General features: G+C 48.0%; 1 protein-coding gene across 4 annotated transcripts in view; it reads right to left on the reverse strand.

Moving 5' to 3' along the window:
* FAM184B (family with sequence similarity 184 member B) overlaps positions 1 to 25715 on the reverse strand; it is a 77887-nt gene that overhangs the window by 35358 nt on the left and 16814 nt on the right. For all 4 annotated transcript variants that reach the window (XM_053402769.1, XM_053402768.1, XM_053402767.1 and 1 more), the window contains exons 2-4: positions 12735 to 13490; positions 1902 to 2037; positions 1459 to 1595 (exon numbers count right to left, since the gene is read on the reverse strand). In XM_053402769.1, the coding sequence (XP_053258744.1) occupies positions 1459 to 1595; positions 1902 to 2037; positions 12735 to 13490 (1029 nt within the window). The remainder of the gene's footprint in view (positions 1 to 1458; positions 1596 to 1901; positions 2038 to 12734; positions 13491 to 25715) is intronic.

The raw sequence follows: 25715 nt of genomic DNA on the forward strand, positions 1-25715 counted from the left end.
AGTTCTTACAATGAGGAAAGTGGTAGGGAAATGTATTTAAAAGGTAAATGGACCCCTGACCATTAGGTCCAGTCATGGCCGACTCTGGGGTTGTGGTGCTCATCTCACTTTATTGGCTGAGGGAGCCGGCGTACAGCTTCCGGGTCATGTGGCCAGCATGACCAAGCCGCTTCTGGCGAACCAGAGCAGCGCACGGAAACGCTGCTTACCTTCCCGCCGGAGCGGTACCTATTTATCTACTTGTACTTTGACGTGCTTTCAAACTGCTAGGTTGGCAGGAGCTGGGACCGAGCAACGGGAGCTCACCCCATTGCGGGGATTCGAACCACCGAACTTCTGATCGGCAAGTCCTAGGCTCTGTGGTTTAACCCAGAGCGCCACCCGTGTCCCACGAAATGTACCGTATTTTTCGCTCTATAAGATGCACCAGACCACAAGACGCACCTAGTTTTTGGAGGAGGAAAACAAGAAAAAAAATATTCTGAATCTCAGGAGCCAGAACAGCAAGAGGGATCGCTGCGCAGTGAAAGCAGCGGTCCCTCTTGCTGTTCTGGCTTCTGTGATAGCTGTGCAGCCTGCATTCACCCCATAAGACGCACACACATTTCCCCTTACTTTTTAGGAGGGAAAAAGTGAGACTTATAGAGCAAAAAATACGGTATTTACTTTACTTTATTTATTAAATTTGTATACCGCTCTTCATCCGAAAGTCTTAGGGTGGTTCACAACATTAAAATACAAAGTGAGAACACAAAACACATAACAAATAAGCAAAAATGAACCAATAACCCCCATCCTACAAACACATTTGAAAGGCCATGGGTTGCTTAATCAGCCATCAGCCTAGATGTACAGAAACACTTTTGCCTGGTGCCTGAAGATATGGAATGAGCAGGTGAGCCTCTTTAGACAGAAAACTTCCCTAGGGAGAGCATTCTGAAGGCAGCCCTGTTTAGGGAAGCCTTTAATGTTTAACAGACCACTGTATTTTAATATTTTGTTGGAAGCTGCCCAGAGTGGCTGGGGAAACCCAACCAGATGGGCGGGGTATAAATAATAAATTCTTGATGTTGTTGTTGTTTAGTTGTGTCCAACTCTTCATGACCCCATGGACCAGAGCACGCCAGGCACTCCTGTCTTCCACTGCCTCCCGCAGTTTGGTCAGACTCATGTTTGTAGCTTCGAGAACACTGTCCAACCATCAACACTGTCCAACCATCAATAAATTCTTATTCTTATTATTCCACAAACAGGGAGCCACTGCAGAAAAGGCCCGTTCTTGTCATGAAGTGGGTATAAAAAAGGGTTGTCGGGCCCTTTTGCAGACTAGCTCCAATGAACCATGAGCAATTTACATTGAAATGGAAGGAATGACTCCCAGTTAACTTAGTCTATCAAACTGCATCATCATATAGAACTTCATCTGCATAAAGTAGGAGAAATGTGAAAGCTATGCACCTGAACATCTCCACCATCTTGCTTGTCTTGGCTCTGTTTGGTGGACGCTGCTTGCTGAAGGGGTAAGATCTGATTCTTCAGTTCCTCCACTTCGCTCCTGGTCTTGCTCTGAGAATTCTGCACCGTTTCCATTGCTTCTGTAAATGTGAAAAATGCCATGTGATGTGCTGAGATTTTCACGTGCATGATGAAGAGGATGAATGCATTTAAAATAGTGTTGCATTCACATAGTTCATTAAGGGCTGTTGCTGTGAGACCTGTAAGGCGAGGCCAGTATTATTATTCTCAGGTTGCAGTTGGGGCATAAGCAGGGAGGGCAGCAGCACACATAACAAACCTACATACAAAATTCATAGCTGGGGTCATATTTAAACTGGGAATTTCCCGTTCACGTTCATAAAATGTTCCGCTTCTGCATCTACCTGCACGGAAGCAAGTCCTACCTGTTTTATGAAGTATTTCATTTTCTTGCAACAGAAGCCTCTCTTTGGCAATAATCAGCTCCTCCTCCAGTGCTTTTGTGAGACTTTTTGCCTCCTTAGTCGTTTGATGAGCCGCCTTGAGCCGAATTTCCAGGTCCTGTAAATGCACCACACAATTACAAACTTAAGACTGCTGTTTTTGCCTTTAAAAAAAATAATTTCCATTATCTGGGAGTACCCCAGTTGTCAGTGAATTACTTTCCCTCTTGATAAGTACTGTCTGACCAGGTGGAGATATGAACCATTTGCCGTTTCTGTTCAGGGCAGCAGCCCACAAGTTTTCTCGTCTTGGAATATGGCGGTGGATTTGGTAGGAACTATTACCCTAATCAGGGGCACGGGTAGCGCTGTGGGTTAAACCACAGAGATCAAAAGGTCGGTGGTTTGAATCCCCGCGACGGAGTGAGCCTCCATTGCTCGGTCCCTGCTCCTGCCAACCTAGCAGTTCGAAAGCACATCAAAGTGCAAGCAGATAAATAGGTACTGCTCCGGCGGGAAGGTGAATGGCGTTTCCATGCACTGCTCTGGTTTGCCAGACGTGGCTTAGTCATGCTGGCCACATGACCCGGAAGCTGTACACCGGCTCCCTCGGCCAATAAAGTGAGATGAGCACCGCAACCCCAGTGTTGTCTGCAACTGGACCTAATGGTCAGGGGTCCCTTTAAAGGTAAAAGTATCCATGACTGTTAGGTCCAGTCACGGACGACTCTGGGGTTGTGCGCTCATCTCACTTTATAGGCCGAGGGAGCCAGCGTTTGTCTGCAGACAGCTTCCGGGTCATAATAATAATAATAATAATAAATTTTATTTATATCCCGCCCTCCCCAGCCAAAGCCGGGCTCAGGGCGGCTAACAACAATAAAACAATACAAAAGTACAACACAAACAACACTCTAAAATCATTCATTATAAAATTAATTAAATTCAAGCCACTGGCCACCCTTGGGCCAGAGCTCCGCGAAGATTGCCGAGGGAGGGGGTCAGGCTGTGCCCTGACCAAAGGCCTGGCGGAACAGCTCTGTCTTGCAGGCCCTGCGGAAAGATGTCAAGTCCCGCAGGGCCCTAGTCTCTTGTGACAGAGTGTTCCACCAGGTCGGAGCCACAGCCGAAAAAGCCCTGGTTCTAGTTGAGGCCAGCCTAACTTCTCTGTGGCCTGGGACCTTCAAGATATTTTTATTTGAAGACCGTAAGTTTCTCTGTGGGGCATACCAGGAGAGGCGGTCCCGTAGGTACGAGGGTCCTAGGCCGTATAGGGCTTTAAAGGTTAAAACCAGCACCTTAAACCTGATCCTGTACTCCACCGGGAGCCAGTGCAGTTGATATAGCACCGGATGAATGTGATCTCGCAGCGAAGACCCCGTAAGGAGTCTCGCTGCAGCATTCTGCACCCGCTGGAGTTTCTGGGTCAGTCTTAAGGGCAGCCCCACGTAGAGCGAGTTACAATAATCCAGTCTGGAGGTGACCGTCGCGTGGATCACAGTGGCTAGGTCAGGGCGAGAGAGGTAAGGAGCCAACTGCTTAGCTTGGCGGAGATGGAAAAATGCCGCCTTTGTTATAGCTGCAATCTGCGCCTCCATGGAAAGGGAGGTGTCGAAGATTACACCCAGACTCTTAACGGACGGTGCTGGCACTAACTGCGCCCCCGCAAGAGATGGGAGTTGCCCCCCCAATCCCATATCGTCCCGTCCCAGCCACAGGACCTCTGTCTTCGAAGGATTTAGCTTCAACCGGCTCCCACGTAACCATCCAGCCACAGCTTCCAAACATCTGGTCAGTGTGTCTGGGGCCGAGTCAGGATGGCCATCCATCAACAGATAGAGTTGGGTGTCATCGGCATACTGATGGCAACCCAGCCCAAAACTCCGGACAAGCTGGGCGAGGGGGCGCATAAAGATGTTGAAAAGCATTGGGGAGAGTATCGCACCCTGAGGTACTCCACACACCAAGGAGTGGCGCGATGACAATTCCCCCCCAAGCACCACCCTCTGTCCCCGACCAGAGAGAAACGAGCGCAGCCATTGAAGGACTGCGCCCTGGATCCCCACGTCGGCAAGGCGGTGGTCCAGAAGTTCATGATCGACCATGTCGAAAGCTGCTGACAGATCTAGAAGAATCAGCAGCCCCGACCCGCCTCGATCCAGCTGTCTACGAAGATCATCTGTTAGGGCAACCAGAGCTGTCTCGGTCCCATGACCAGCGCGGAAGCCAGACTGGAATGGATCCAGAGCCGATGTTTCATCCAGAAACCCACCAAGCTGTTCAGCAACCGCTCTCTCAATCACCTTACCCAGGAACGGAAGATTCGAAACTGGGCGGTAATTGGATAGATCTAAAGGATCTAATGATGTTTTCTTTAAGAGCGGGCGCACCACTGCCTCCTTCAGTTCCCCTGGGAATGTCCCCGTGCCAAGGGACAAATTGATGATATCCCCCAGGAGGGCCCGCACCTCGTCTGGACACGCTCTAATCAGCCAAGACGGGCACGGGTCAAGAGGACAGGTGGTGGGCTTTCCAGCTCGGAGGAGTCTGTCCACATCAGCTGGGGATATCCGGTCAAAGTGGTCCAATACTGGACCCGAGGACAGTCGAGGGGCCTCCAGTTCCTTTATTGTATCCAAATTGGCAGGGAGGTCATGGCGGAGCAACAAGACCTTCTCCACAAAAAAGCTCGCAAATGCCTCACAGCCGTGTGTCAAATTGTTATTTAAATTTGGCTGTCCTTCAAGGGACGTTAAAGACCTGATTATACTAAATAATTGCGCTGGGCGAGAGCTAGCGGATGCAATGGAGGCCGAGAAGTAAGACTTCTTAGCAGCCTTCACCGCCATCTCGTAGGTTTTCATAAAAGCCCTATAAGATGTTCTTGAGGCTCCGTCACGGGCACCCCGCCATACTCGCTCTAGCCGTCTGAGGTCCCGCTTCATTTTCCGGAGCTCCTCGGTAAACCAGGGAGCCCGGTTTCTGCGGGGTCGCAGAGGGCGCTTCGGTGCAATCTCATTGATGGCTGCCAGGAGCTGGATATTCCAGCCCTCAACAAGCTCAGTCAATGAGTCGCCAGGGGGAGCAAGGTCCCGCAAGGCTTGGCGGAATCTATCAGGGTCCATCAGCCTCTGCGGGTGAGCCCAAATCGGCTCGGCACCTAAGCAGGGTGGGGGTGGAAAGTCAATCCTGGCTTTCAGAGCGTAGTGATCAGACCATGGCACCTTCATCGAAGGAGACATGATCACATCTATACCTACACCAAAGATCAAATCCAGCGTGTGGCCTGCTTGATGTGTGGGGCCCGAAACAAACTGGGAGAGCCCTAGTGTCGCCATGGAAGACACCAGGTCCAGAGCCTGTGAGGAGGGAGTGGCATCAGCATGGATGTTGAAGTCCCCCAATACCAATAGGTTAGGGAACTCCAAGGCCCAGCCGGCCACCGCCTCCAATAGGCCTGACAGGGTGGCTGCTGGTGCGCTAGGTGGCCGGTACACCAGCCAGACAGCCAAGTTCTCCTCGGAGCCCCACACTAGGCCAACACATTCAATGCCGGGGATCGATGGTGATGGTAGAGCCCTGAAAGGACAATCTTCCCGGATTAATAATGCCACCCCTCCCCCCCGGCCCACAGTCCGCGACTGGTGGAGGACAGAGAAACCCGGGGGCGCCATCTCTCGTAAGGTAACTGTTGCCCCTTCGCGCACCCAGGTCTCCGTCACACAAGCCAGGTCGACCACCTGCAAGATAAAGAAATCTCGCAAGGTGGCGGTTTTGTTGCCTATAGACCTGGCATTGCACAGCACCAGTGACGGAGGTGAGTAATCCTTGCTCACCCTACCCACGTCCCTCGGGATGAGGCGCAGATTGGAAGGGGTACGAGCATATCCATATCTCGATCCCCTTCGCCTATAACATCTGCCCCCACCGCCATACCTCCCTCGCCCCTCCACGGTAGCAATCCCAAGCCTCATAGTAGCCTCCATTGATGGCAATTAATGTTATTCTTTCGCAGCCTAAAACAATAAAACCTTAAAACAATAAAAACAAAAAACAAAACAACCCAGAAAACAATAAAACAATACAAATAAAAACTGCAAAAATTACAAATTCATCAAAATCTAACGAATTCCCAAGCCCACCCAAACATCCATCCCACCCCCATATATAAAAATCTAAAGAGAAAGGAACATTTTAAAACATGTTAAAAAGAACTTTGCACCCCTCCGGGTCCTCCTGGGCAGTAGCAGCAACAACCGTCCCTATGAGGCCCCACCTGGGCCAGATAGTGGCAGGAGCAGTCCTTGTGAGGCTTTAGGCCCCGCCCCAGGCCAGATAGTAAGTGGCAAGAGCAGGGCCCTCAGACATTCACAGGGGAGTCCTCCTGGGCAGCAGAGCAGTCCTTTTGAGGCTTCAGGCCCCGCCCCAGGCCAGATGGTAAGTGGCAGGAAGGAGCAGGGCCCTCAGACACTCACAGGGGAGTCCTCCTGGGCAGCAGAGCAGTCCTTTTGAGGCTTCAGGCCCCGCCCCAGGACAGATGGTAAGTGGCAAGAGCAGGACCCTCAGACACTCACAGGGGAGTCCGCCTGGGCAGCAGAGCAGTCCTTTTGAGGCTTCAGGCCCCGCCCCAGGACAGATGGTAAGTGGCAAGAGCAGGACCCTCAGACACTCACAGGGGAGTCCTCCTGGGCAGCCGAGCAGTCCTTTTGAGACTTCAGGCCCCGCCCCAGGCCAGATGGTAAGTGGCAAGAGCAGGGCCCTCAGACACTCACAGGGGAGTCCTCCTGGGCAGCAGAGCAGTCCTTTGAGGCTTCAGGCCCCGCCCCAGGCCAGATGGTAAGTGGCAAGAGCAGGGCCCTCAGACACTCACAGGGGAGTCCTCCTGGGCAGCAGAGCAGTCCTTTTGAGGCTTCAGGCCCCGCCCCAGGCCAGATGGTAAGTGGCAAGAGCAGGGCCCTCAGACACTCACAGGGGAGTCCTCCTGGGCAGCAGAGCAGTCCTTTTGAGGCTTCAGGCCCCGCCCCAGGACAGATGGTAAGTGGCAAGAGCAGGACCCTCAGACACTCACAGGGGAGTCCTCCTGGGCAGCCGAGCAGTCCTTTGAGGCTTCAGGCCCCGCCCCAGGCCAGATGGTAAGTGGCAAGAGCAGGGCCCTCAGACACTCACAGGGGAGTCCTCCTGGGCAGCAGAGCAGTCCTTTTGAGGCTTCAGGCCCCGCCCCAGGCCAGATGGTAAGTGGCAAGAGCAGGGCCCTCAGACACTCACAGGGGAGTCCTCCTGGGCAGCCGAGCAGTCCTTTTGAGGCTTCAGGCCCTGCCCCAGGCCAGATGGTAAGTGGCAAGAGCAGGGCCCTCAGACACTCATGTGGCCAGCATGACTAGGCTGCTTCTGGCAAACCAGAGCAGTGCACGGAAACACCATTTACCTTCCCGCCAGAGCAGTACCTATTTATCTACTTGCACTTTGACATGCTTTCGAACTGCTTGGTTGGCAGGAGCAAGGACTGAGCAACAGGAGCTCACCCTGCCGCAAGGATTCGAACCGCTGACCTTCTGATCGGCAAGCCCTAGGCTCTGTGGCTTAGACCACAGCGCCACCCGTGTCCCTTCAGGGGTCCCTTTACCTTTATTACCCTAATCAATTGTATAAGGGTTTATGTGATGAGAGCAGGGATTTGCTCACAAGCTCCACCCTTTCAATGCTTCAGTCCCAGCACTCTCCACCTGCTGAAGAGTAACGGTCTCCAGGGGTGTGTGGGTGCAAAACCAGCTAAATTTCCACCAGCTAAAGGTTGTGTTTCCCTGTGGGTGCTTGCTTGATCTGTGCAAGTACTGTAGGATTTAGCCCTTACAAGTGTGAGGCATCCAACCTCTCTCACACACATTACAAGGAAGCATAGCAGATGAAGAAAGGCAGACAGACTCAAGCTAGATGTGAAGGCTAATACATTTAACATTCAGGTGCTCTTCTTCTTTTTAAAGTGGCTTATAATTATTGGGATTGTAGCAGGAGTAATGTGGGAACTTAACACTTTCCTCCCTAGCTGCAGTCCAGGCAAAAAGGTAAAAGGTAAAGGTAAAGGACCCCTGGACAGTTAATTCCATTCAAAGGTGACTATGGGGTTGCGGTGCTCATCTCGCTTTCAGGCCACAGACCGCTTTCCAGGTTATGTGGCCAGCATCACTAAACTGCTTCTGGCACAACGGAACACCGTGACAGAAACCAGAGCACCCGGAAATGCCATTTACCTTCCCACCACAGTGGTACCTATTTATCTACTTGCACTGGCGTGATTTCGAATTGCTAGGTTGGCAGGAGCTAGGACAGAGCAACGGGAGCTCACTCCATTGCGGGGATTTGAACCGCTGACCTTCTGATCGGCAAGCCCAAGAGGCTCAGTGGTATAGACCACAGCGCCACCCGCATCCTTTACCTTTTACCAGGCAAAAACCCTCTACTGCAGTTGGTATTTGGTTTAGGGCAAAATCCGGCACAAACAGATTCCGTCCCAATGCTTTCTGGTGGTCCCCACTTCACAGCTGATCACTTGGGAGCCATCAACAACCAACATCATCTGTCTCTGTGTTTTAGCATCTTGATAAGAAGTACAATAAGAAGAACATTTAGCAGCTGTAGAGCTCTTTAGAGTGCTCCAAGCTGGTTTGCTGAAATTTTCTCAGCAAGCCTTACCATCTTTACAAGGTAGGCTGCTATCGTTATGCGTATTTTGCAGGGGAAGGTGCTAAGGGTAATATGGCCTGCCAAAGCCATTGAGTGAATTTGAAGCAGATATGAGTTTTGAATCAGGGGTTTTCTAGCTGACACTCTTAGCCACCCAATACATCAGCTTAGCAATTAATAATAATTATTCATTTGCAACAAGAATGTGCCTTTCAGTCGCCTTTCTCTAACAACTTCATATTCACATGAAGGAAAACACATCCGGAAAATCATGGAAATGTGTCAGTTCTCTCTATATAACTTTGCCTTAAGAATTAATTAATGATCAGACTGATGTTTCCCAAGAAACACCCCTTTCATTTCATCCTTTCATCCTACATAAATTTCTGGGGGAACAAAATCTCATGGTACTGAAAGAGGTTTCTGCCAACTGAGAATTCCGCCTTAAGCAAAATAAGCTTTCATAAGAAATCAAAAGAAGCTTCCATGAGAAATGTGTAAAGTATGTTCCTTTTGTTCACGTTGCCCACATTTTTTCTGGAGAATAGCTGCTTTCTTTTGACACTTGTGTGTTGGAATAAAATCGGAAGTTTCTAGTTATTTCAGTTGTGTAGTGTTGATTTCCACTATTGGAAAGCTAGCTCTAGGGACAGATCTTTCTAGCATAGTCAGTTCTCTGGAAGATTTATTCAATCAATAACAAATACATATATGGCACACTTTTCAAGGGGGGCAGTGTGTGCTGTGTTCCCCCTGCCCCTGACAGTATAAAGCCTTCACTTGGCTAAATTGCAAATGCCTAAAGCAACCTGCTCATGTATAGACACAATTAGCACATGCGCAATTTATGTTTGTAGTGTAGATTTTCAGTTCCCAAGAATACCACCTTGAAATCCATTTGTTCATGAAGATATGGTTGATTAATTAGTAATAAACGAGAAAAATGTCAATGGTAATGGCAACTGGGTTGTGCGCCTGCGAGGAAGAAAGTAAAAGGATGAGTGCTACTTAGATGGCTTTTAAAGCAGATGACACAAATCCATTAAACTGTTCCCATTCCATCAGCCCCAGCCAGCATGTGTCAATGCCTTGAGGCTGATGGCAGCTGGAAGGCTGCATTAAAATATGATGCAAGTGGGCAAGAAGAATGTAACCCTGTGGTTTTGTGCAGGCCCAGCATCTAATTTAAAACCAGACCCTGAGCCACCAGGCATGCGGTATCACCACTCGAGAGATCTGGGGTCCAGCTGAGTGCTGCTTGTGGTGTGCTAACCCCATGCATAGCGAATGAGGGCCTGGTGCAACAAAAACAGGTAGCGCCCAGCACCACATCATTTAAATCGAGCCCATAAAGCTTTGCAGGTGGAAAAGAATGTAGATTTCCATCCATTTTTCAAACCCCACTTACTGCAAGTTCATGCGCCCAGCCAGTGCCAAACTACACATTACTCTTAATGTGCAACTTGTAGTTACCGTATTTTTCGCTCTGTAAGATGCACCTTTTCACTCCTAAAAAGTAATGGAAAACGTGTGTGCGTCTTATGGAGTGAATGCAGGCTTCACTCGGCTATCCCAGAAGCCAGAACAGCAAGAGGGATAGCTGTGCAGCGATCCCTCTTGCTGTTCTGGCTTCTGGGATTCAGAATATTTTTTCCTTGTTTTCCTCCTCCAAAAATTAGGTGCGTCTTATGGTCTGGTGCATCTTGTAGAGCGAAAAGTACGGTAACTCTTCTTTAAAAACAAATGAACTTTTATCAATTATAGGTGTGACAGAAATGCAACATGTAGGTTTACCTCTTCCCTCCACAGCATGATCAGAAGGAAATTCAAGTCCCCAGTAGAGGATACCTTTACCTTTAAAGGGACCCCTGACCATTAGGTTCAGTTGCAGACAACTCTGGGGTTGCATGCTCATCTCACTTTATAGGCTGAGGGAGCCGGCGTTTGCCGCAGACAGTTTTTCCAGGTCATGTGGCCAGCATGACTAAATTGCTTCTGACGAAACCAGAGCAGTGCACAGAAACGCCGTTTACCTTCCCGCCAGAGCGGTACCTATTTATCTACTTGCACTGGCGTGATTTCAAACTGCTAGGTTGGCAGGAGCAGGGACCGAGCAACGGGAGCTCACCCCGTCGCAGGGATTCAAACCGCTGACCTTCTGATCAGCAAGCCCAAGAGGCTCAGTGGAATAGACCACAGCGCCACCCGCATCCTTTACCTTTTACCAGGCAAAAACTCTCTACTGCTATAATTCTTAGGGGGAAAAACCTTCCCATTGACACCATTAGGAATTCCCCCCCATGTCATTCTAGCTGCATAGGGGATTACTGATTCCAATAATTCTGGAGAGGGATGAGATAAACCTGCCTTTCCCTTGTGCCGCGTTTCCTGTAAAGGTTGTCCAATTTGGCATGCCGGTAATTACTAAGAGTAAAAAAGGGAGAGGCAATTACAAGCTACACACATTAAAACGTAGCTTGGCTGCACTTTCTAATCTAGCAGAGAAGCTGTCCCGGTTCTGCCCCCAACTCCTCATGCTGCAACAGCCATAGCTGAAGATGAATGGGACAGCAAAGAGTAGGGGCTTACAGCTTTTCCTTCCATCCATCTCCTGCCCCCTTCCTGCCCATTGCCTCTGCTGGAGAAACTGAGGTCCCGCCTCCTGTTACCTCACACTGACCACAGGAGAGAAAATCCTCCTCACAATCCAGAAGATGCATTTAGGATGGAGGCAGCCATGGACAGCAATGGGTTCCAGGGGGGGGCCCATTCTGCTGCTCCCCGACTGCATGCTTACCCGACAGCAGCAAACTGTTGCTACAAGCTGCTGTTTTAAATTTCCCACAATGCCTTGGGATGCCCAGTGGGGCACTTGTGAGGCATTAAAATGGTGGCTCTCAGTCACCCACTGCAAAGGGCCCTGGATGGGTGCCAGGTCTGATGGGTCCTGATGGTATGACGAAACCCAAAGGTGTCAGGTGCTGCCAGTGGACTTGGTTCTGCATTGCCATCCTTAGTTCAGCTCCATCAGTTTTCTTTTGGTGGGGGAGAGAACTTTAAAAAAACTGCCCCCTTCAGAAAGGGAAATCAAAGCTCAGGTTAAGACAACCAGTGTTATGGACGGTGCGCAAGTTTTGCCTTTGCTATACAGTGGTACCTCGGGTTACATACGCTTCAGGTTACAGATTCCACTAACCCAGAAATATTACCTCGGGTTAAAAACTTTGCTTTAGGATAAGAACAGAAATCGTGCTCCAGTGGCACGACGGCAGCAGGAGGCCCCATTAGCTAAAGTGGTGCTTCAGGTTAAGAACAGTTTCAGGTTAAGAACGGACCTCCAGAACGAATTAAGTTCTTAACCCAAGGTACCACTGCATTGGTCTCTTCAAATGTAGTATTTTATATATATTTTCCGTAAATGGCAGCCATTTGCTTTGAATGGCTCTGGTGAGAGCTGCACACAGCCCCCTCATGAATTTTCACTCTTGGCCTTCCTTGGCCAAGTATGTTTAGTATGTTGTACTATTTTATTGTTGTTAGCTGCCCTGAGCCCGGCTTCGGCTGCAGAAGGCAGGATATACCGTATTTTTCGCCCTATAGGGCGGACTTTTTCCCCTCCAAAAATGAAGGGGAAATGTGTGTGCGTCCTACGGGGCAAATGCAGGCTTTCGCTGAAGCCTGGAGAGCGAGAGGGGTCGGTGCGCACCGACCACTCTCGCTCTCCAGGCTTCAGGAAGCTCTCCGCAAGCGGTGGGAGAGCTGCGCGAAGTCGCCCCCCAGGCTTCTGAGCTCAGCGCCCCCCAGGCTTCTGGGCTGCGCGCAGGTCTCCGCAAGCAGTGCGACTTTGCGCAGCTCTCCCACTGCTTGCGGAGAGCTGCCTGTTCTGGGGGCTGGGGAATAATTCCCCCCCTTATTCCCCCCCCCCAAATCTAGGTGCGTCCTATGGGCCGGTGCGTCCTATGGGACGAAAAATACGGTAAATAAAATTTATTATTATTATTATTATTATTATTATTATTATTATTGGCTGCCAGGAACTCATTTCGTAGATTTAGAAGCATGCTGATGACTTGACGACTCAAGGTGCAAAGCGATAAAAAGCTTTAGTCCCTTGCTCTAGTGTTATGGTCCTACCTGCATCTTCTCCTTCTGCTTCTGGCAACACTTATTCATTTCACAGATTCGCTGGCCTTTTGCCACCAGGTCAGCCTCCAGTTTCTTCACGTGCTGCTGGGAGGCAGCGTCTTGGGCCTCGTAATTTTTCCTCTGCTCCAGTTCCCTTTGCTGCCATTCTCTGCGTGAATCAGCCAGGGACTGCTGCATGGCCTTTCTCCAAGTTTCCTTCTCCCTCTCGTGGGAGGCTTGGAGCTGCCTGACTTTCTCGGCAAATTCACTGGCGAGTTTCTGGTTCTCCCACTTGAGGTGGGCTGCCTGTGTTTCCATGCTGGCCTTTTCGCTTAACTCCTCCTTGCAATCCAGCAGGTCTCCTGCAAATGCCCAATGTTTGTTGACAAGCTCATTGGACTCCTCACTTGAAGACTGGATTCCATTTTCGAAGCTGAGCTTTGTGTGTGACATCTGCTTGGGGAGGACAACCTTCTTATCTACTGGATTGTCCTCTCTTTGTGGTTCCCTCTCTCCTATCTGCCTTTTGCACATGGTGAATTCTGAAGGTACCACCTCTTTCAGCCTCCTGTGTTTTTCCAAAGTTTCTTCGAGGGTCTGGATGTGCTTCTGGAGCGCCTCTGCTTCTTCCACTTTGCTTTTGTACTGGAGGAGAGTTTCCCTTGTCTCGTTGAGGATCTGCTGAATCTCTTCTTGGTGGGCCTCTTTGAGAGCTTGGATGCTGGCCTCATGCTCATCATTTTTAGTGTTCAAAGCGTAGATCACCTGTACCCAAAAGGAAAGAACAATGTAATGTCATACGTGTGGAGGAAAAACTTAAACACATAGAAGAGTTCCCAAAAATAGACCAGAGGCAAGAGTAGCAACACCCTAGTGGTCCCGGGCCCTAAGGAAGTCAGATTAGCTTCAACTAGAGCCAGGGCCTTTTCAACACTGGCCCCGGCCTGGTGGAACGCTCTGCCTCATGAGACCAGGGCCCTGCAGGATCTGATTTCTTTCCGCAGGGCCTGTAAGACAGAGTTGTTCCGCCTGGCCTTTGGCTTGGAGCCAATTTGATTCCCTCCACCTCTTTCTTTTTCCTTTTCCTTTCTCCTCCTACGATGAGGCTACATTTTAATATTTTAACATTTCAATATTTTAATGTTGTATTTTAATTTTGTTTTTTTTAAGTTGTATTCATTCAACTTGTTTTTATTATTGCTTGTTAGCCGCCCTGAGCCCAGCCTTGGCTGGGGAGGGCGGGGTATAAATAAAAATTATTATTATTACCCAGCAGAGCTTTACTTGTGCTGAAGGTGAATGAGCGTAGTGGTCACAAAGCCAAATACATTCAGGATTGGCACAGTCCATAAAAATCCAGTTGTAGCACTTACAAAAACTTATAAACTTATAATAAGACTAAACCTTAACACTATGTACAGAATACCACACCAGAAGGAAGAGAGAGAGAAAGTAAGTAAGACCCAGGCTCCTTCTGGCCTCTATTTATAGTCAGCATGACCTTAATTGGAAGAGATAAGAGAACCAATTCAAACCAGCTTCCCAGAAGGTATAACCCAAACAGTCATGAAGCTTCTGCCTGCTTCTCTCACACAGAGAAACTTCTAGTAGCTTCTAGAATTCTCTTGTATTAATCAGAACAGGAAAGATCTCCACACATTTGATCAATACTTTCTGCACCAAGAAATGCAAACTGACACATAATGGGGAGGGGGATGACCTGTTAATATATTATAGTGAAGGTTCCATGGTTTTACTTCTAAGTAGTCCTGAGCACACTTGACTGGGAGTAACCTCTACTCAACCAAATTTATCTTTATTTATTTAAAAAGGTGTTTAGATACTGCCCTCTCATAAAGTATGAAGATAGTATACAGCTGTGACATTAACATATGACAGTGCTGGAAGTGAAATAGTTAAACAGGTTACCCAATCAGAACCCAAGGGGTGGAGTCAGAGGGACTATAAAACCAGCTCTGGGAGGGGTGAAGGGGGAGAGTTCATTGGGAGTTGGTTGGAGTGGGAGTGAATTGGGCTAGAGTCTGTGAGTAGGTTGAGTTAGTGTAGCGAAAGAAGCTGAGTCAGGAACAGTTAGGAGCTAGGCAGACAAGTAAATATCTGAGAGGTGGTTTAGTGAGTGAGAGCAGGTAGCGGAAGTTATAGGTCTGGATAGGCACCCCATGTTTGTAACTGACCGATACCGTTTATGAAACCACCCGCTTGTTAAACTGCAATAAATAAACAGAAGTTTATGTTCCAATTTAACCCTGACTGGACTCAGTATTGTACCAGGTAGGGCCTGGGTGGTGGCAGCGAGAAATAAAGTGGTGGCACAGGCATTAATAGACGGTGAAATGTCTGGACCCTGTGTGATCGCCACAACAGCAATATAGAAGCATTTTGTTGTTCGAATGATGGAATGCACAGCTGCGTAGGCCTGTTTGCATTTTAAAAATCTTGAAGAGATTCCTGAAAGTCTAAAGGATGTCAAATCTCTGCTAGAAGAGTTGTCTGCAGCACAGGGTTGGTGCCACTAAATTTCTGGTCCAAGCCAGTTGGGCCTCTCTACTGTGTGGGGATTGGATTTACTTCCAACAAAACATGGTTTGCATTGCAGTTTATGCATTTTTTAAAAGTTCAGGGACACTTGTGTGCCCCAAGCGGTGACAACTGAAGGGATTAATAGGCAATAAGGGCAAGGACCAATAGTAAGGACTGGGGAGGCGGGGGGGGGGGAGCAAATGAGAGGTTTGCCATTTAAGCTTTTTCTTCAAGTGTATGTGGCAGATTACTTCCTTCTGGTTATGTGTAAGGCATGGAAATAGGGGCCAGAATAATAGCCAGCCATACCCTCCACAAAGATTAACCACAGTGTGGGGACACTGAAAATTTAGCAAGCTTAAGCTGTGGGTTCTGCCAAGCCAGGAGAATGATGCCATTCCTCTGTTTTCACAGATTTCTCATCAGTGACACAGATGGCTATAGGGCAGGTTTCCTACCCAGGGCTTTTATTTCTTTAAAAATGTTTAGGGGTACTCTCATTTTCCTACTCCTATTGAAATGCTGCCCCTCAGTGAGGCCAAACCTAGATCTACAAAATGTTTAGAGGTATGCATACTCCTGTGTCCCGTCCCGTCCCACCCCCCCAAAAGCACTGGTCCTACTTGTATTCACCTGGATCAAGCACACATAAATTCCTCCAGGACGGCGTTTGAAATTAGCTGGGCCTTTTGTGTCTTTTCCTGCCGCACTACCCACACCAAACATCTGATTAGCCCAACAGTGGAGCGGCAAAAGATGCGTCTTTTTTTTTTGCTGCTGTGTGCATCAGGTGTTTGGTGGGGTAGACCAGTAGCAAAAGAAGCATCATTTGCTGCCCCGATACCCTGCAGATGCCCTGATTCTCCCAGCAGCATTTTTCCCCCCTGGAGGGCTGCCTGGTCTGTTAGCAGGGCAAGACCCCCCCCCCAAAAAAATGCCCGCTAACACGGCAACAGGAGTAGGGCTGGCCGATATCTGGTTTTCAACATCACAATATACTACCAGCTAAATACAGTGGTATCTCTGGTTGTGAACAGGATCCATTCTGGAGGCCCGTTTGCAACATGAAAAGAGCGCAACCCGCAGCGGTGCATCTGCGCATGCGGGGTGCGATTTGCCGCTTCTCTGCATGCGCCTGATGCCATTTTGCGCTTCTGTGCATGCGCGAGCAGCGAAACCAGGAAGTAACCCTTTCCGCTACTTCCGGGTCGCCGCGGGACATTACCTGAAAGAAGGTAACATATAGCAGATGTAACATGAGCTATGACTGTATCATGGTATCTCGCGAAATATATCTGCGGCAGGGGAGGGCCTTACTGGGTCTCCCCGTGGTGGCAGAGGGTTCCCACTATAACTCCCCGCAGCGGCGGAGGGTGAGTCACGATTCCTTGCGGCAGCAGACAGCCTTGCCATGCCTCCCCATGGTGGTGGAGGGTGCGCCATGCTTCTCTGCAGCAGCAGAGGGCATTGCTGCACCTCCCCACAGTGGAGGAGGGCGCACTGTGCTTTCCCACAGCAGCAGAAGGCTTTGTTGCACCTTCCCGTGGTGGCAGAGGGTCCTGCTGTACCTCCCTGCAGTGGCGGAGGGTGAACTGCGCTTCCCTGCAGCAGCAGAGGGCCTTGGCAAGGCTCCCTGTGGTGGTAGAGAGAATTAAATGTAAGGGCACAAGACGTTGGACACAATATTATGTTTGCTGACTGGGAACAGTTGTGGACCACCGGGATTAAATTTACGGCATGCAATGCCTTAAGAGAGAATATTATGAAAATGATATACAGGTGGTACATGACCCCAGTCAAGCTTGCAAAAATCTATCATTTGCCCGATAATAAATGTTGGAAATGTAAGGAAAACGAAGGTACATTCTTTCACCTTTGGTGGACGTGCCCCAGGATTAAGGCTTTCTGGGAAATGATATATAATGAATTGAAAAAGGTATTTAAATATACCTTCTTGAAGAAACCAGAGGCCTTTCTCTTGGGCATGGTCGGCCAAGTGGTGCCAAAGAAGGACAGAACTTTTTTTATGTATGCTACAACAGCAGCAAGAATACTCATCGCAAAGTATTGGAAGACGCAAGATCTACCCACTCTGGAAGAATGGCAGATGAAACTGATTGACTGTATGGGATTGGCAGAAATGACGAGCAGAATCCGTGACCAGGGAGAAGAGTCGGCAGAAGAAGACTGGAAAAAATTTAAGGACTATTTACAGAAATATTGTAAAATTAAGGAATGTTGAATGATGTTGGATTGAAATTGAGTGGTTTCTAGCTGTAATGATATAAAGGAACATGGAAGAAAAAAAGGGTTTGGATAGAAAATAAGGTGATATTATAAGCTGTAATGCTTTAAGTTAAGGATTTGCTGAACAAATAATTTGAAAGGGAATACAAGAAGGGGAGGTATGAGGAGGTCAGAGAAATATGTTACTGAAAAGATTGTATTATGAACTATATGTCTTTTTTAATCTTTTTGTTTGCTTTTTGTTTGTATAAAAAATTGAAAATCTTAATAAATATCCTTTAAAAAAAAAAGAGAATTAAATGTAAGGAAGTTGTGTGGTGGTGGCCCAAAGGGCCACAATAAATATGATAATGTGAACCCCTATAAATCCTTGAGTGTGCTTCTAATAGAGAAGCTATGGTAACCTGTTGCTTTATGAAACTGATGGTTTTGCAAGTTGAGGACCGCGCTGAACCCAGAAGTACCGTAATGGGTTAATTCCAGGTTTTGGCACTCGCACATGCACAGAAGCACCGAATCACATCACGCACGTGCGCAGATGTGGCGCTTCAGGCTGCGAATGCTGCGGGTTGCGAACGTGCCTCTCGCACGGATCACGCTCGCAACCAGAGGTATGATTGTACAGCTAATACGTGAATCACAAAGATACAGCTCATAAGCTAGAACGTAAGTTGCTACATGGTGCAAACGGCTACATGTAACACATGTTCCCAACATGCATACTAACACAATGTAACAAGCAATGGGAATCAGAGCTGAATCAACAGAAATTGCTAACGCTAAATTGCTAATGTTATAAATACCACCGCCCGGACCCTTGGGCGGGGTTGCAGTTTTGCCAAAAGATTTGACTGTAACCTGTTGCTTTGCAATAAACAACAATGGACTCCTAACTCCTCTTGTCTCCAAGTTTTATGGCTTAAACTCAGAAGATAAGCCATTTTTGGCTTACAACATTAGCAGAGCTACCCCCGGGAAGCTGTCAAGTGTCACCCTTTTGTTCACCAGTATACTGCCTTGTTGAAACACTTGTGCATTCTCTTCTCTGCAGGAGAAACAAATGGGATGAATGAAGTTTCCTGCATTGCAGGAGGTTGGTCTAGATGACCCTCGGGATACCCTCAACCTCTACAATTCTATGAATTAAATAGGCTGGCTCAGTTTACATAGCCATGCATACCTGCAGGTCCCATTACTGATTTATTTGTAAAAGTACTTACATACTGTACTACCCTCTCATAAAACAATATGGGAGCAATGTGAAAAATAAATAAATGAAACACTATTAAAAGCAGGCAGATAAATTATAAAAATGACTGGCTATTAAATAAAATAAAAAATCACATTACAGAGTTTGTAGGCAGCTGAGGAAGATGCATGAACTTAAAGAATGATCCAAAATCCTGCTGTCTACAACCTGCAACAGCTAAGTCTATCAGTGCAAACAGCTTAATATTACTTGACTTGAATACGCAAGCTGAACGACAGCCTCCAGGAGTATTGAGGCCAAGCCGGTTATGCACACACGCACACACACCAAGACCGCACATCAAGAGATAGTGGTGAAAATTATCTGTCTCCTCTCCTTGGAGCCATTTCCCTCTCTCCTTTCCCTTCCAGGCATCAACGATGGTTTTCATATTGCCTATGCACCGATGCGGGTGGCGCTGTGGGTTAAACCACAGAGCCTAGGACTTGCCGATCGGAAGGTTGGCGGTTTGAATCCCTGCGACGGGGTGAGCTCCCGTTGCTTGGTCCCAGCTCCTGCCCACCTAGCAGTTCGAAAGCACATCAAAGTGCAAGGAGATAAATAGGTACCGCTCCGGCGGGAAGGTGAACGGTGTTTCCGTGTGCTGCTCTGGTTCGCCAGAAGCGGCTTAGTCATGCTGGCCACATGACCCGGAAGCTGTATGCTGGCTCCCTTGGCCAATAAAGCGAGATGAGCGCCACAACCCCAGAGTCGGCCACAACTGGACCTAATGGTCAGGGGTCCCTTTACCTTTTTATGCACAGATGCAAAGCATGGCCAAGTGCTTGTCCACACTTCCGCTCGGGCTGTGTCTAAAAAGCACAGGTCTGTGCTCTTTACTGACACGCTTTCTAGGCAGGGGTCCAAGAGGTTTTCCCCTTTCCGAAGGAAAACCTGCTCTTTAGCAGTAGATTAGAACAAATGGTATTCTCTGAATTGCCATTTGCTCCGACTGAGTGCTCAAGAGCAGTTTTCTCCAGGGATGGGGGAAGCAACAGAACAAGAGGAAAGGTGGATAAGCCCTGAGCTGAGGGGGGAAGGCAAAAACACATCTGAAAAGTCTCTGCATGCAGAGCAAGAGAGGTCCACACTACAGTTGGGCAATATATCGATATACCGTCCAAACTGGTTTGAAGTCTATATCGCAATATCAGTTTCATAATTTTTGACCTGGAATATATTGCAAATCATGATTTATGTATGTGTATGCTATGCAAAATCACAATGAGGGGGAAACTGCGAAGCCAGCCAATGTCTCTACATAGCTCCATCCTTGTTTCAGACATTGTGATATATCACAATGTTTAGCTGGTGATATATTGTGATGCAGAAAACCAGATATCGCCTGGTCCTAGTCCACACATGCCTTCCCAAAAGGGGCACATGCCATAGAAGGCTTTTGACACACCAATCACGAAACCAAATGAAAACTTGGTGTATCTTTCTCAAACGAGAACAGAAGAAAAACAAGAAACTGATAGAACAACTAAGTCCAGTGACATAGTGATACACAATGTGCACATGGGCAGAAGTGAGATAATGGAAGGGGTTCATGGGATTACCCACAAGATGGCTCAAGAGCCATGGGACAGCTGCTGAAACTGGGCTGTGCACCCTCTGGGGTTGGGTGGTTGATGCTAAGTGGTGTTGCTGCAGTTAAGATTCCACATGGCTGCTGTCCATTAAGCAAACGGCATCAAAATAAAAGCCATGCATATGCTCATTGCTTGGTGATATTTGAAGACTGCAGTCTTAAAAATAACAGGAGTATCCGTGCTGTGTCTGGGAACATTCCAGATAAATATGCAACAGCAAAACATATTCTGGGAACTGTGCAAACAAACACCCCAAAGCTATATTGGTTGTTAAGACACTCCTATGAGGGAGTTTCATATTACTTCTTGTGATTTCTATGTACAGTGGTACCTCCGGTTACGTATTTAATTCGTTCCGGAGGTCTGTTCTTAACCGGAAACTGTTCTTAACCTGAGGCACCACTTTAGCTAATGGGGCCTCCTGCTGCTGCCGTGCTGCCGGAGCACGATTTCTGTTCTCATCCTGAAGTAAAGTTCTTAACCCGAGGTACTATTTCTGGGTTAGCGGAGTCTGTAACCTGAAGCATCTGTAACCCGAGGTACCACTGTAATATCAACTCTTCTCTTTTCTTTTTAGCCAGAGAAAACGGTCTTCCATAATCCTTCCTCCTAGAGGAGCGCTAATGAACCCAGATGTTGCTCAATTATTCAACGACTGCTGTCAAATTGGCGGAAACGGAATTAAATAATTCTGCATGTTGCCCATTAGAAGCAATGGCTCAGATCCTGGGCAGGGGTGCTCTTCTTTAGAAAGGGGCAGGAAGCCATTTCATCTGAAGGATGAGATTACTTGGGAAGAAGGCTCATGGGGTCACACTCCAGCAGTGGCCGGGCCAGATCCGTAGGGGATGGGGCCAAGTAGGTGCCCCACAAACTGCTCAGCTCAGCTGAGAAGGGGGATATTTTCATCTCTACTGTGGTGGGCAGGGCAGCGAGATTTAAAGAAGGGTTGAAAGCCTATCTCTCACTTAGATGATCCGTACCAATATGGTGAATAGTAGTGAGGGCCTGACTTTCCTTCCCTTTGTCTCATGCTGGGTTTAAAGCTCCTTCCCCCACACACTTGCCACACCACCATCAGATCAGCTGAGAAGCAGTCAGCTGTTTTCTTCCAGTTCATGCTTACTGGGTTGGGAAGGTTTAAACCTGTCTGCCCAGTGGGCTGTGCTGGCGATGACATTGGGCCCTCCCTGCCCCTCAGTCAATCCAACCTGCCCTTAACTGCACACTTCCTGTAGTTTCTGCACCAGAAGCACAGTGGTAGGAAAGGACTGAACCAGCCTAATTTCCCATACACATTATTATTATTATTTATTCTGTCAAAAAAAAAAAATTAGAAGTGCAGTTTGATAGCACAGAGACAGAAATGATAGCATCTATTCCTTGAAGCCGAGGAATGAGTCCCCTGAGCTGGGGTTCATGAGTTCACTTCATTTTTAACATTAAAAACAACTTGGAGAAACGGATCCTGCTTTTACTGTCTTTTGTTCTCTCGCTGCTGTCTCAATTCTGGTTTTTTACTGTGTTGTAAAATGTGTCCTTCGCTGGTTTGTCATCTTTTGTCTGTCTGGATCTGTTTTAGAAGCCTCTCTGCTCAGGGACACAAGTAGGGATATGTTGGTTTTAAGAATTACCTCCAGGATGAAACCAAGACAGGTCCACAAACCCACTCAGCTGAACGCAACTCATAAATCATATACTAGATTGTGATGTGAGAACTTTACTGCTTTCCTAGTCCTAGGCATCAACAATACATGACTGCTGAGCTGTGTTTAGCTCTCTAGTCCTAAAGATGTGTTGGCCTGGACTGAGGGTCAGGTAGGATGTACGTTTTGGATGCACTCATCCTGCTTGCTTGTCTGGTTCCCCCATACTGTCTCATCCATCCATCCCCCTTATTTCAGAATGTACAAATCACTTCCCAGCGAATGTTTCCACAGCAGTATTCAATAAAGATACCAAAAAACCAAAAATGAATAATAGAAATAAATATATAAAGGTAAAGGGACCCCTGACCAATTAGGTCCAGTCGTGGCTGACTCTGGGGTTGCGGCGCTCATCTCGCTTTATTGGCCGAGGGAGCCGGCATATAGCTTCCGGGTCATGTGGCCAGCATGACTAAGCCGCTTCTGGCAAACCAGAGCAGCGCACAGAAACGCTGGAGTGGTACCTATTTATCCACTTGCACTTGATGTGCTTTCGAACTACTAGGTTGGCAGGAGCAGGGATCGAGTAATGGGAGCTCACCCCGTTGCAGATATTCAAACCGCCGACCTTCTGATTGGCAAGTCCTAGGCTCTGTGGTTTAACCCACAGTGCCACCTGCGCCCCTCCCAGAAATAAATATATACGCAGCCAATATAAAAACAAATCTTTAAAACACCACATTATAGAAACACAGTGGGGACCCCCTAAACCCTAGAAATTAATAAATGCTAGGATTTGGGGATATGGATTTAAGTACAAGGCTTTGGTGGAGCGCATGTTTCCGGTGCCTGGTGCAAGCGCACAGGGCGCATCCCCAAGGAGGGGCAGGACTGAGAGGGGCAGCAGCGCTCTGCTACTGACTCTTCTCCACAGCGCTCCAGGATCAGAGCTTCAAATGCCGGAGCCTGCCCGATGGGAGCCTGTTGTGAGGGCACCTGGTAGCACCCCCTCCCCCAAATGTGCCCGGGGTGACAGCACCCACTCCCCGCTATGCCACTGGTACACAAGCTGCAGAGCTCTGTCAGACAGTGAATTCCTGGGCTGGCTTATGGAAACCAGCCTGGCTGGCTTAGTGAAGAGCAAACCTGTTAACATGGCAAAAGGTGCTGATAGGCCATTGAGGAGGAATCCTTTGGCCTGGGGAGTCAGATGTTACCAAGGTGATGGGGGGGGGTGTTTGAGGGGAAAGGAAAAGGGAGTTTTTGAGCAAGGGTGCTGGAAGGGAGAAGCAGGAGGAAGAGATCCATTTTGGGGGAAGCTGGCAGCAAGTCCCTCTTGAAATGACCATGCTATAAGATCTGCACTCCCTCCATGAAGACTGAAGGTGTAAATAGGTGAATAAACCATATTTCATGTCTCCTCTGTGTATTCCATTCTCCAAAGGGAGACAGACCCTGTGCGGGTGCCTGGGACCCCATGGCTCTTGCTACCACTCAGCAGAGAGAGGGGCAGGCACCTGACTTTTGTAACATGACACATTATCAAATGGCTAAGTCACACTTCAGAGAAGGCTCTGATGCTATGGCTGGCTCTTTTGAGCATCACCATATACCTGGAAATACAGTGGTACCTCTGGATGCGAATGGGATCCGTTCCGGAGCCCCGTTCACATCCTGAATAGAATGTTAGACGCGACTGCGTGTCTGCGCGTGTCGAATTTTGCCGCTTCCGCACATGCGCATGACGTCATTTTGAGCATCTGCGCATGCGCGAGCGGCGAAACCCGGAAGTAACGTGCTCTGTTACTCCTGGGTCGCCGCGGAGAGTAACTAGAAAATGCTCAACCTGAAGCACATTTAACCTGAGGTATGACTGTATAAAGAAAATGAGGATAATATGAGGAAAGGGGTGGTCAGATACTGGGCCTTATCTAGGGAAAATCCAGCAAGTAAAAAACAGCAACAATCCCCAAAACTAATGGCCCACATGCAGATTAAAATCCTGCCTAAAAGCACCCAGCACTGATAGATCTGAATCTTCCTGAACTCTCACATGCAAAGGCCTTTAAAGTCTTTGGTGAGGCTGTTCATTCCCTGCTGCTAAATCTTGTACTAAAAGTTATGTGTTCGTCTTGGCAGCATAAAACATGCAGTGGATAGGGCTGGGCAGAGAGATGTTAAGTGATTCTTGGGGAAATGTTCTGATTTATGTTTGTTGTTCCTGTCCCATTAGTCTTGCAGGAATCTGCCGTCAGCACTAAAAGAGCTGTTCCAGCAGCCAGACTCATTAACTGTGTAAAAGGTGTCATGAGAAGGTGCGAGGAAGGATAGAAAATAGAGGAGAAAACCCAAAGAATGAGAAAGCTTTCTGAAAGGCGGCAGGCAGATTTATCTTATTTATACCCTACCTTTCTCTCCAGATATGTATATGGAAAATAGCTAACAGGAACTAACAGCAGGACAAACATTCATGAATAGTAACCAACATATGAGGAAGAGATTAATAGCAATTCAAGGGAAACATCTAGATTACAGATGACATTTTTGTATGTGTTGCAATTTTTTTATGTGTATGCGTGTTTCTGTGTGTAAACATTTATACTATCCTTTTCTGACTTTTTAAAAACAGAAACAAAATTTGTTTGCTTGGAAATAATCTCCACTGAGTAACTGGATTGCAGTCATTTATATACCACAGCATCTTAAAAAGCAGAGACATCACCTTGCCAACAAAGGTCCGTATAGTCAAAGCTCTGGTTTTCCCAGTAGTGATGTATGGAGGTGAGAGCTGGACCACAAAGAAGGCTGATCGCCAAAGAACTGATGCTTTTGAATTCTGGTGCTGGAGGAGACTCTTGAGAGTCCCATGGACTGCAAGAAGATCAAACCTATCCATTCTGAAGGAAATCAGCCCTGAGTGCTCACTGGAAGGACAGATCCTGAAGCTGAGGCTCCAGTACTTTGGCCACCTCATGAGAAGAGAAGACCCCCTGGAAAAGACCCTGGTGTTGGGAAAGATGGAGGGCACAAGGAGAAGGGGACGACAGAGGACGAGATGGTTGGACAGTGTTCTTGAAGCTACCAGCATGAGTTTGACCAAACTGCAGGAGGCAGTGGAAGACAGGAGTCCCTGGCGTGCTCTGGTCCATGGGGTCACGAAGAGTCGGACACGACTAAACAACAACATATACCATTTACCCAGAAGTCATATTGAACTTAATGGGCTTCTGAGTATACAGTGGTGCCTCCAGTTGCAGAAGGGATCTGTTCTGGAGCTCCGGTCAGATCCCAAGGTTTCCGCAACCAGAGGGACTGCTTCTGCGCATGTGTGTGTGGCGGTAGAGCGCTTCTGCGCAGAAGTAGTAGAGTTCTTCTGTGCATGGCGCGGTAGAGCGCTTCTGCGCATGCGCACGGGGTGAAACCCGGAAAAATACTTCCAGGTTTGCCGCGTACGTATCCCGAAGGATACGTAACCGGAGGTGAATGCAAGTAGAGGTACCACTGCATATTTCATGGAATCATAGAATTGTACAGTTGGAAGGGACCACAAATATCATCTACTCCAACCACCTGCAATGCAGGAATCTTTTGCCCAACGTGGGAATGTGCTGTTAGTTTTTATTGTATTTTATTGTTTTAAATTCATCTTCAAAGATGAATGTAGAAAGGTAGGATGGAAATACTCGTATTTGTAATGCATGAATACCTGGTG

The sequence above is a fragment of the Podarcis raffonei genome, chromosome 9, assembly GCF_027172205.1.
Source record: "Podarcis raffonei isolate rPodRaf1 chromosome 9, rPodRaf1.pri, whole genome shotgun sequence".
NCBI lineage: Eukaryota > Metazoa > Chordata > Lepidosauria > Squamata > Lacertidae > Podarcis > Podarcis raffonei.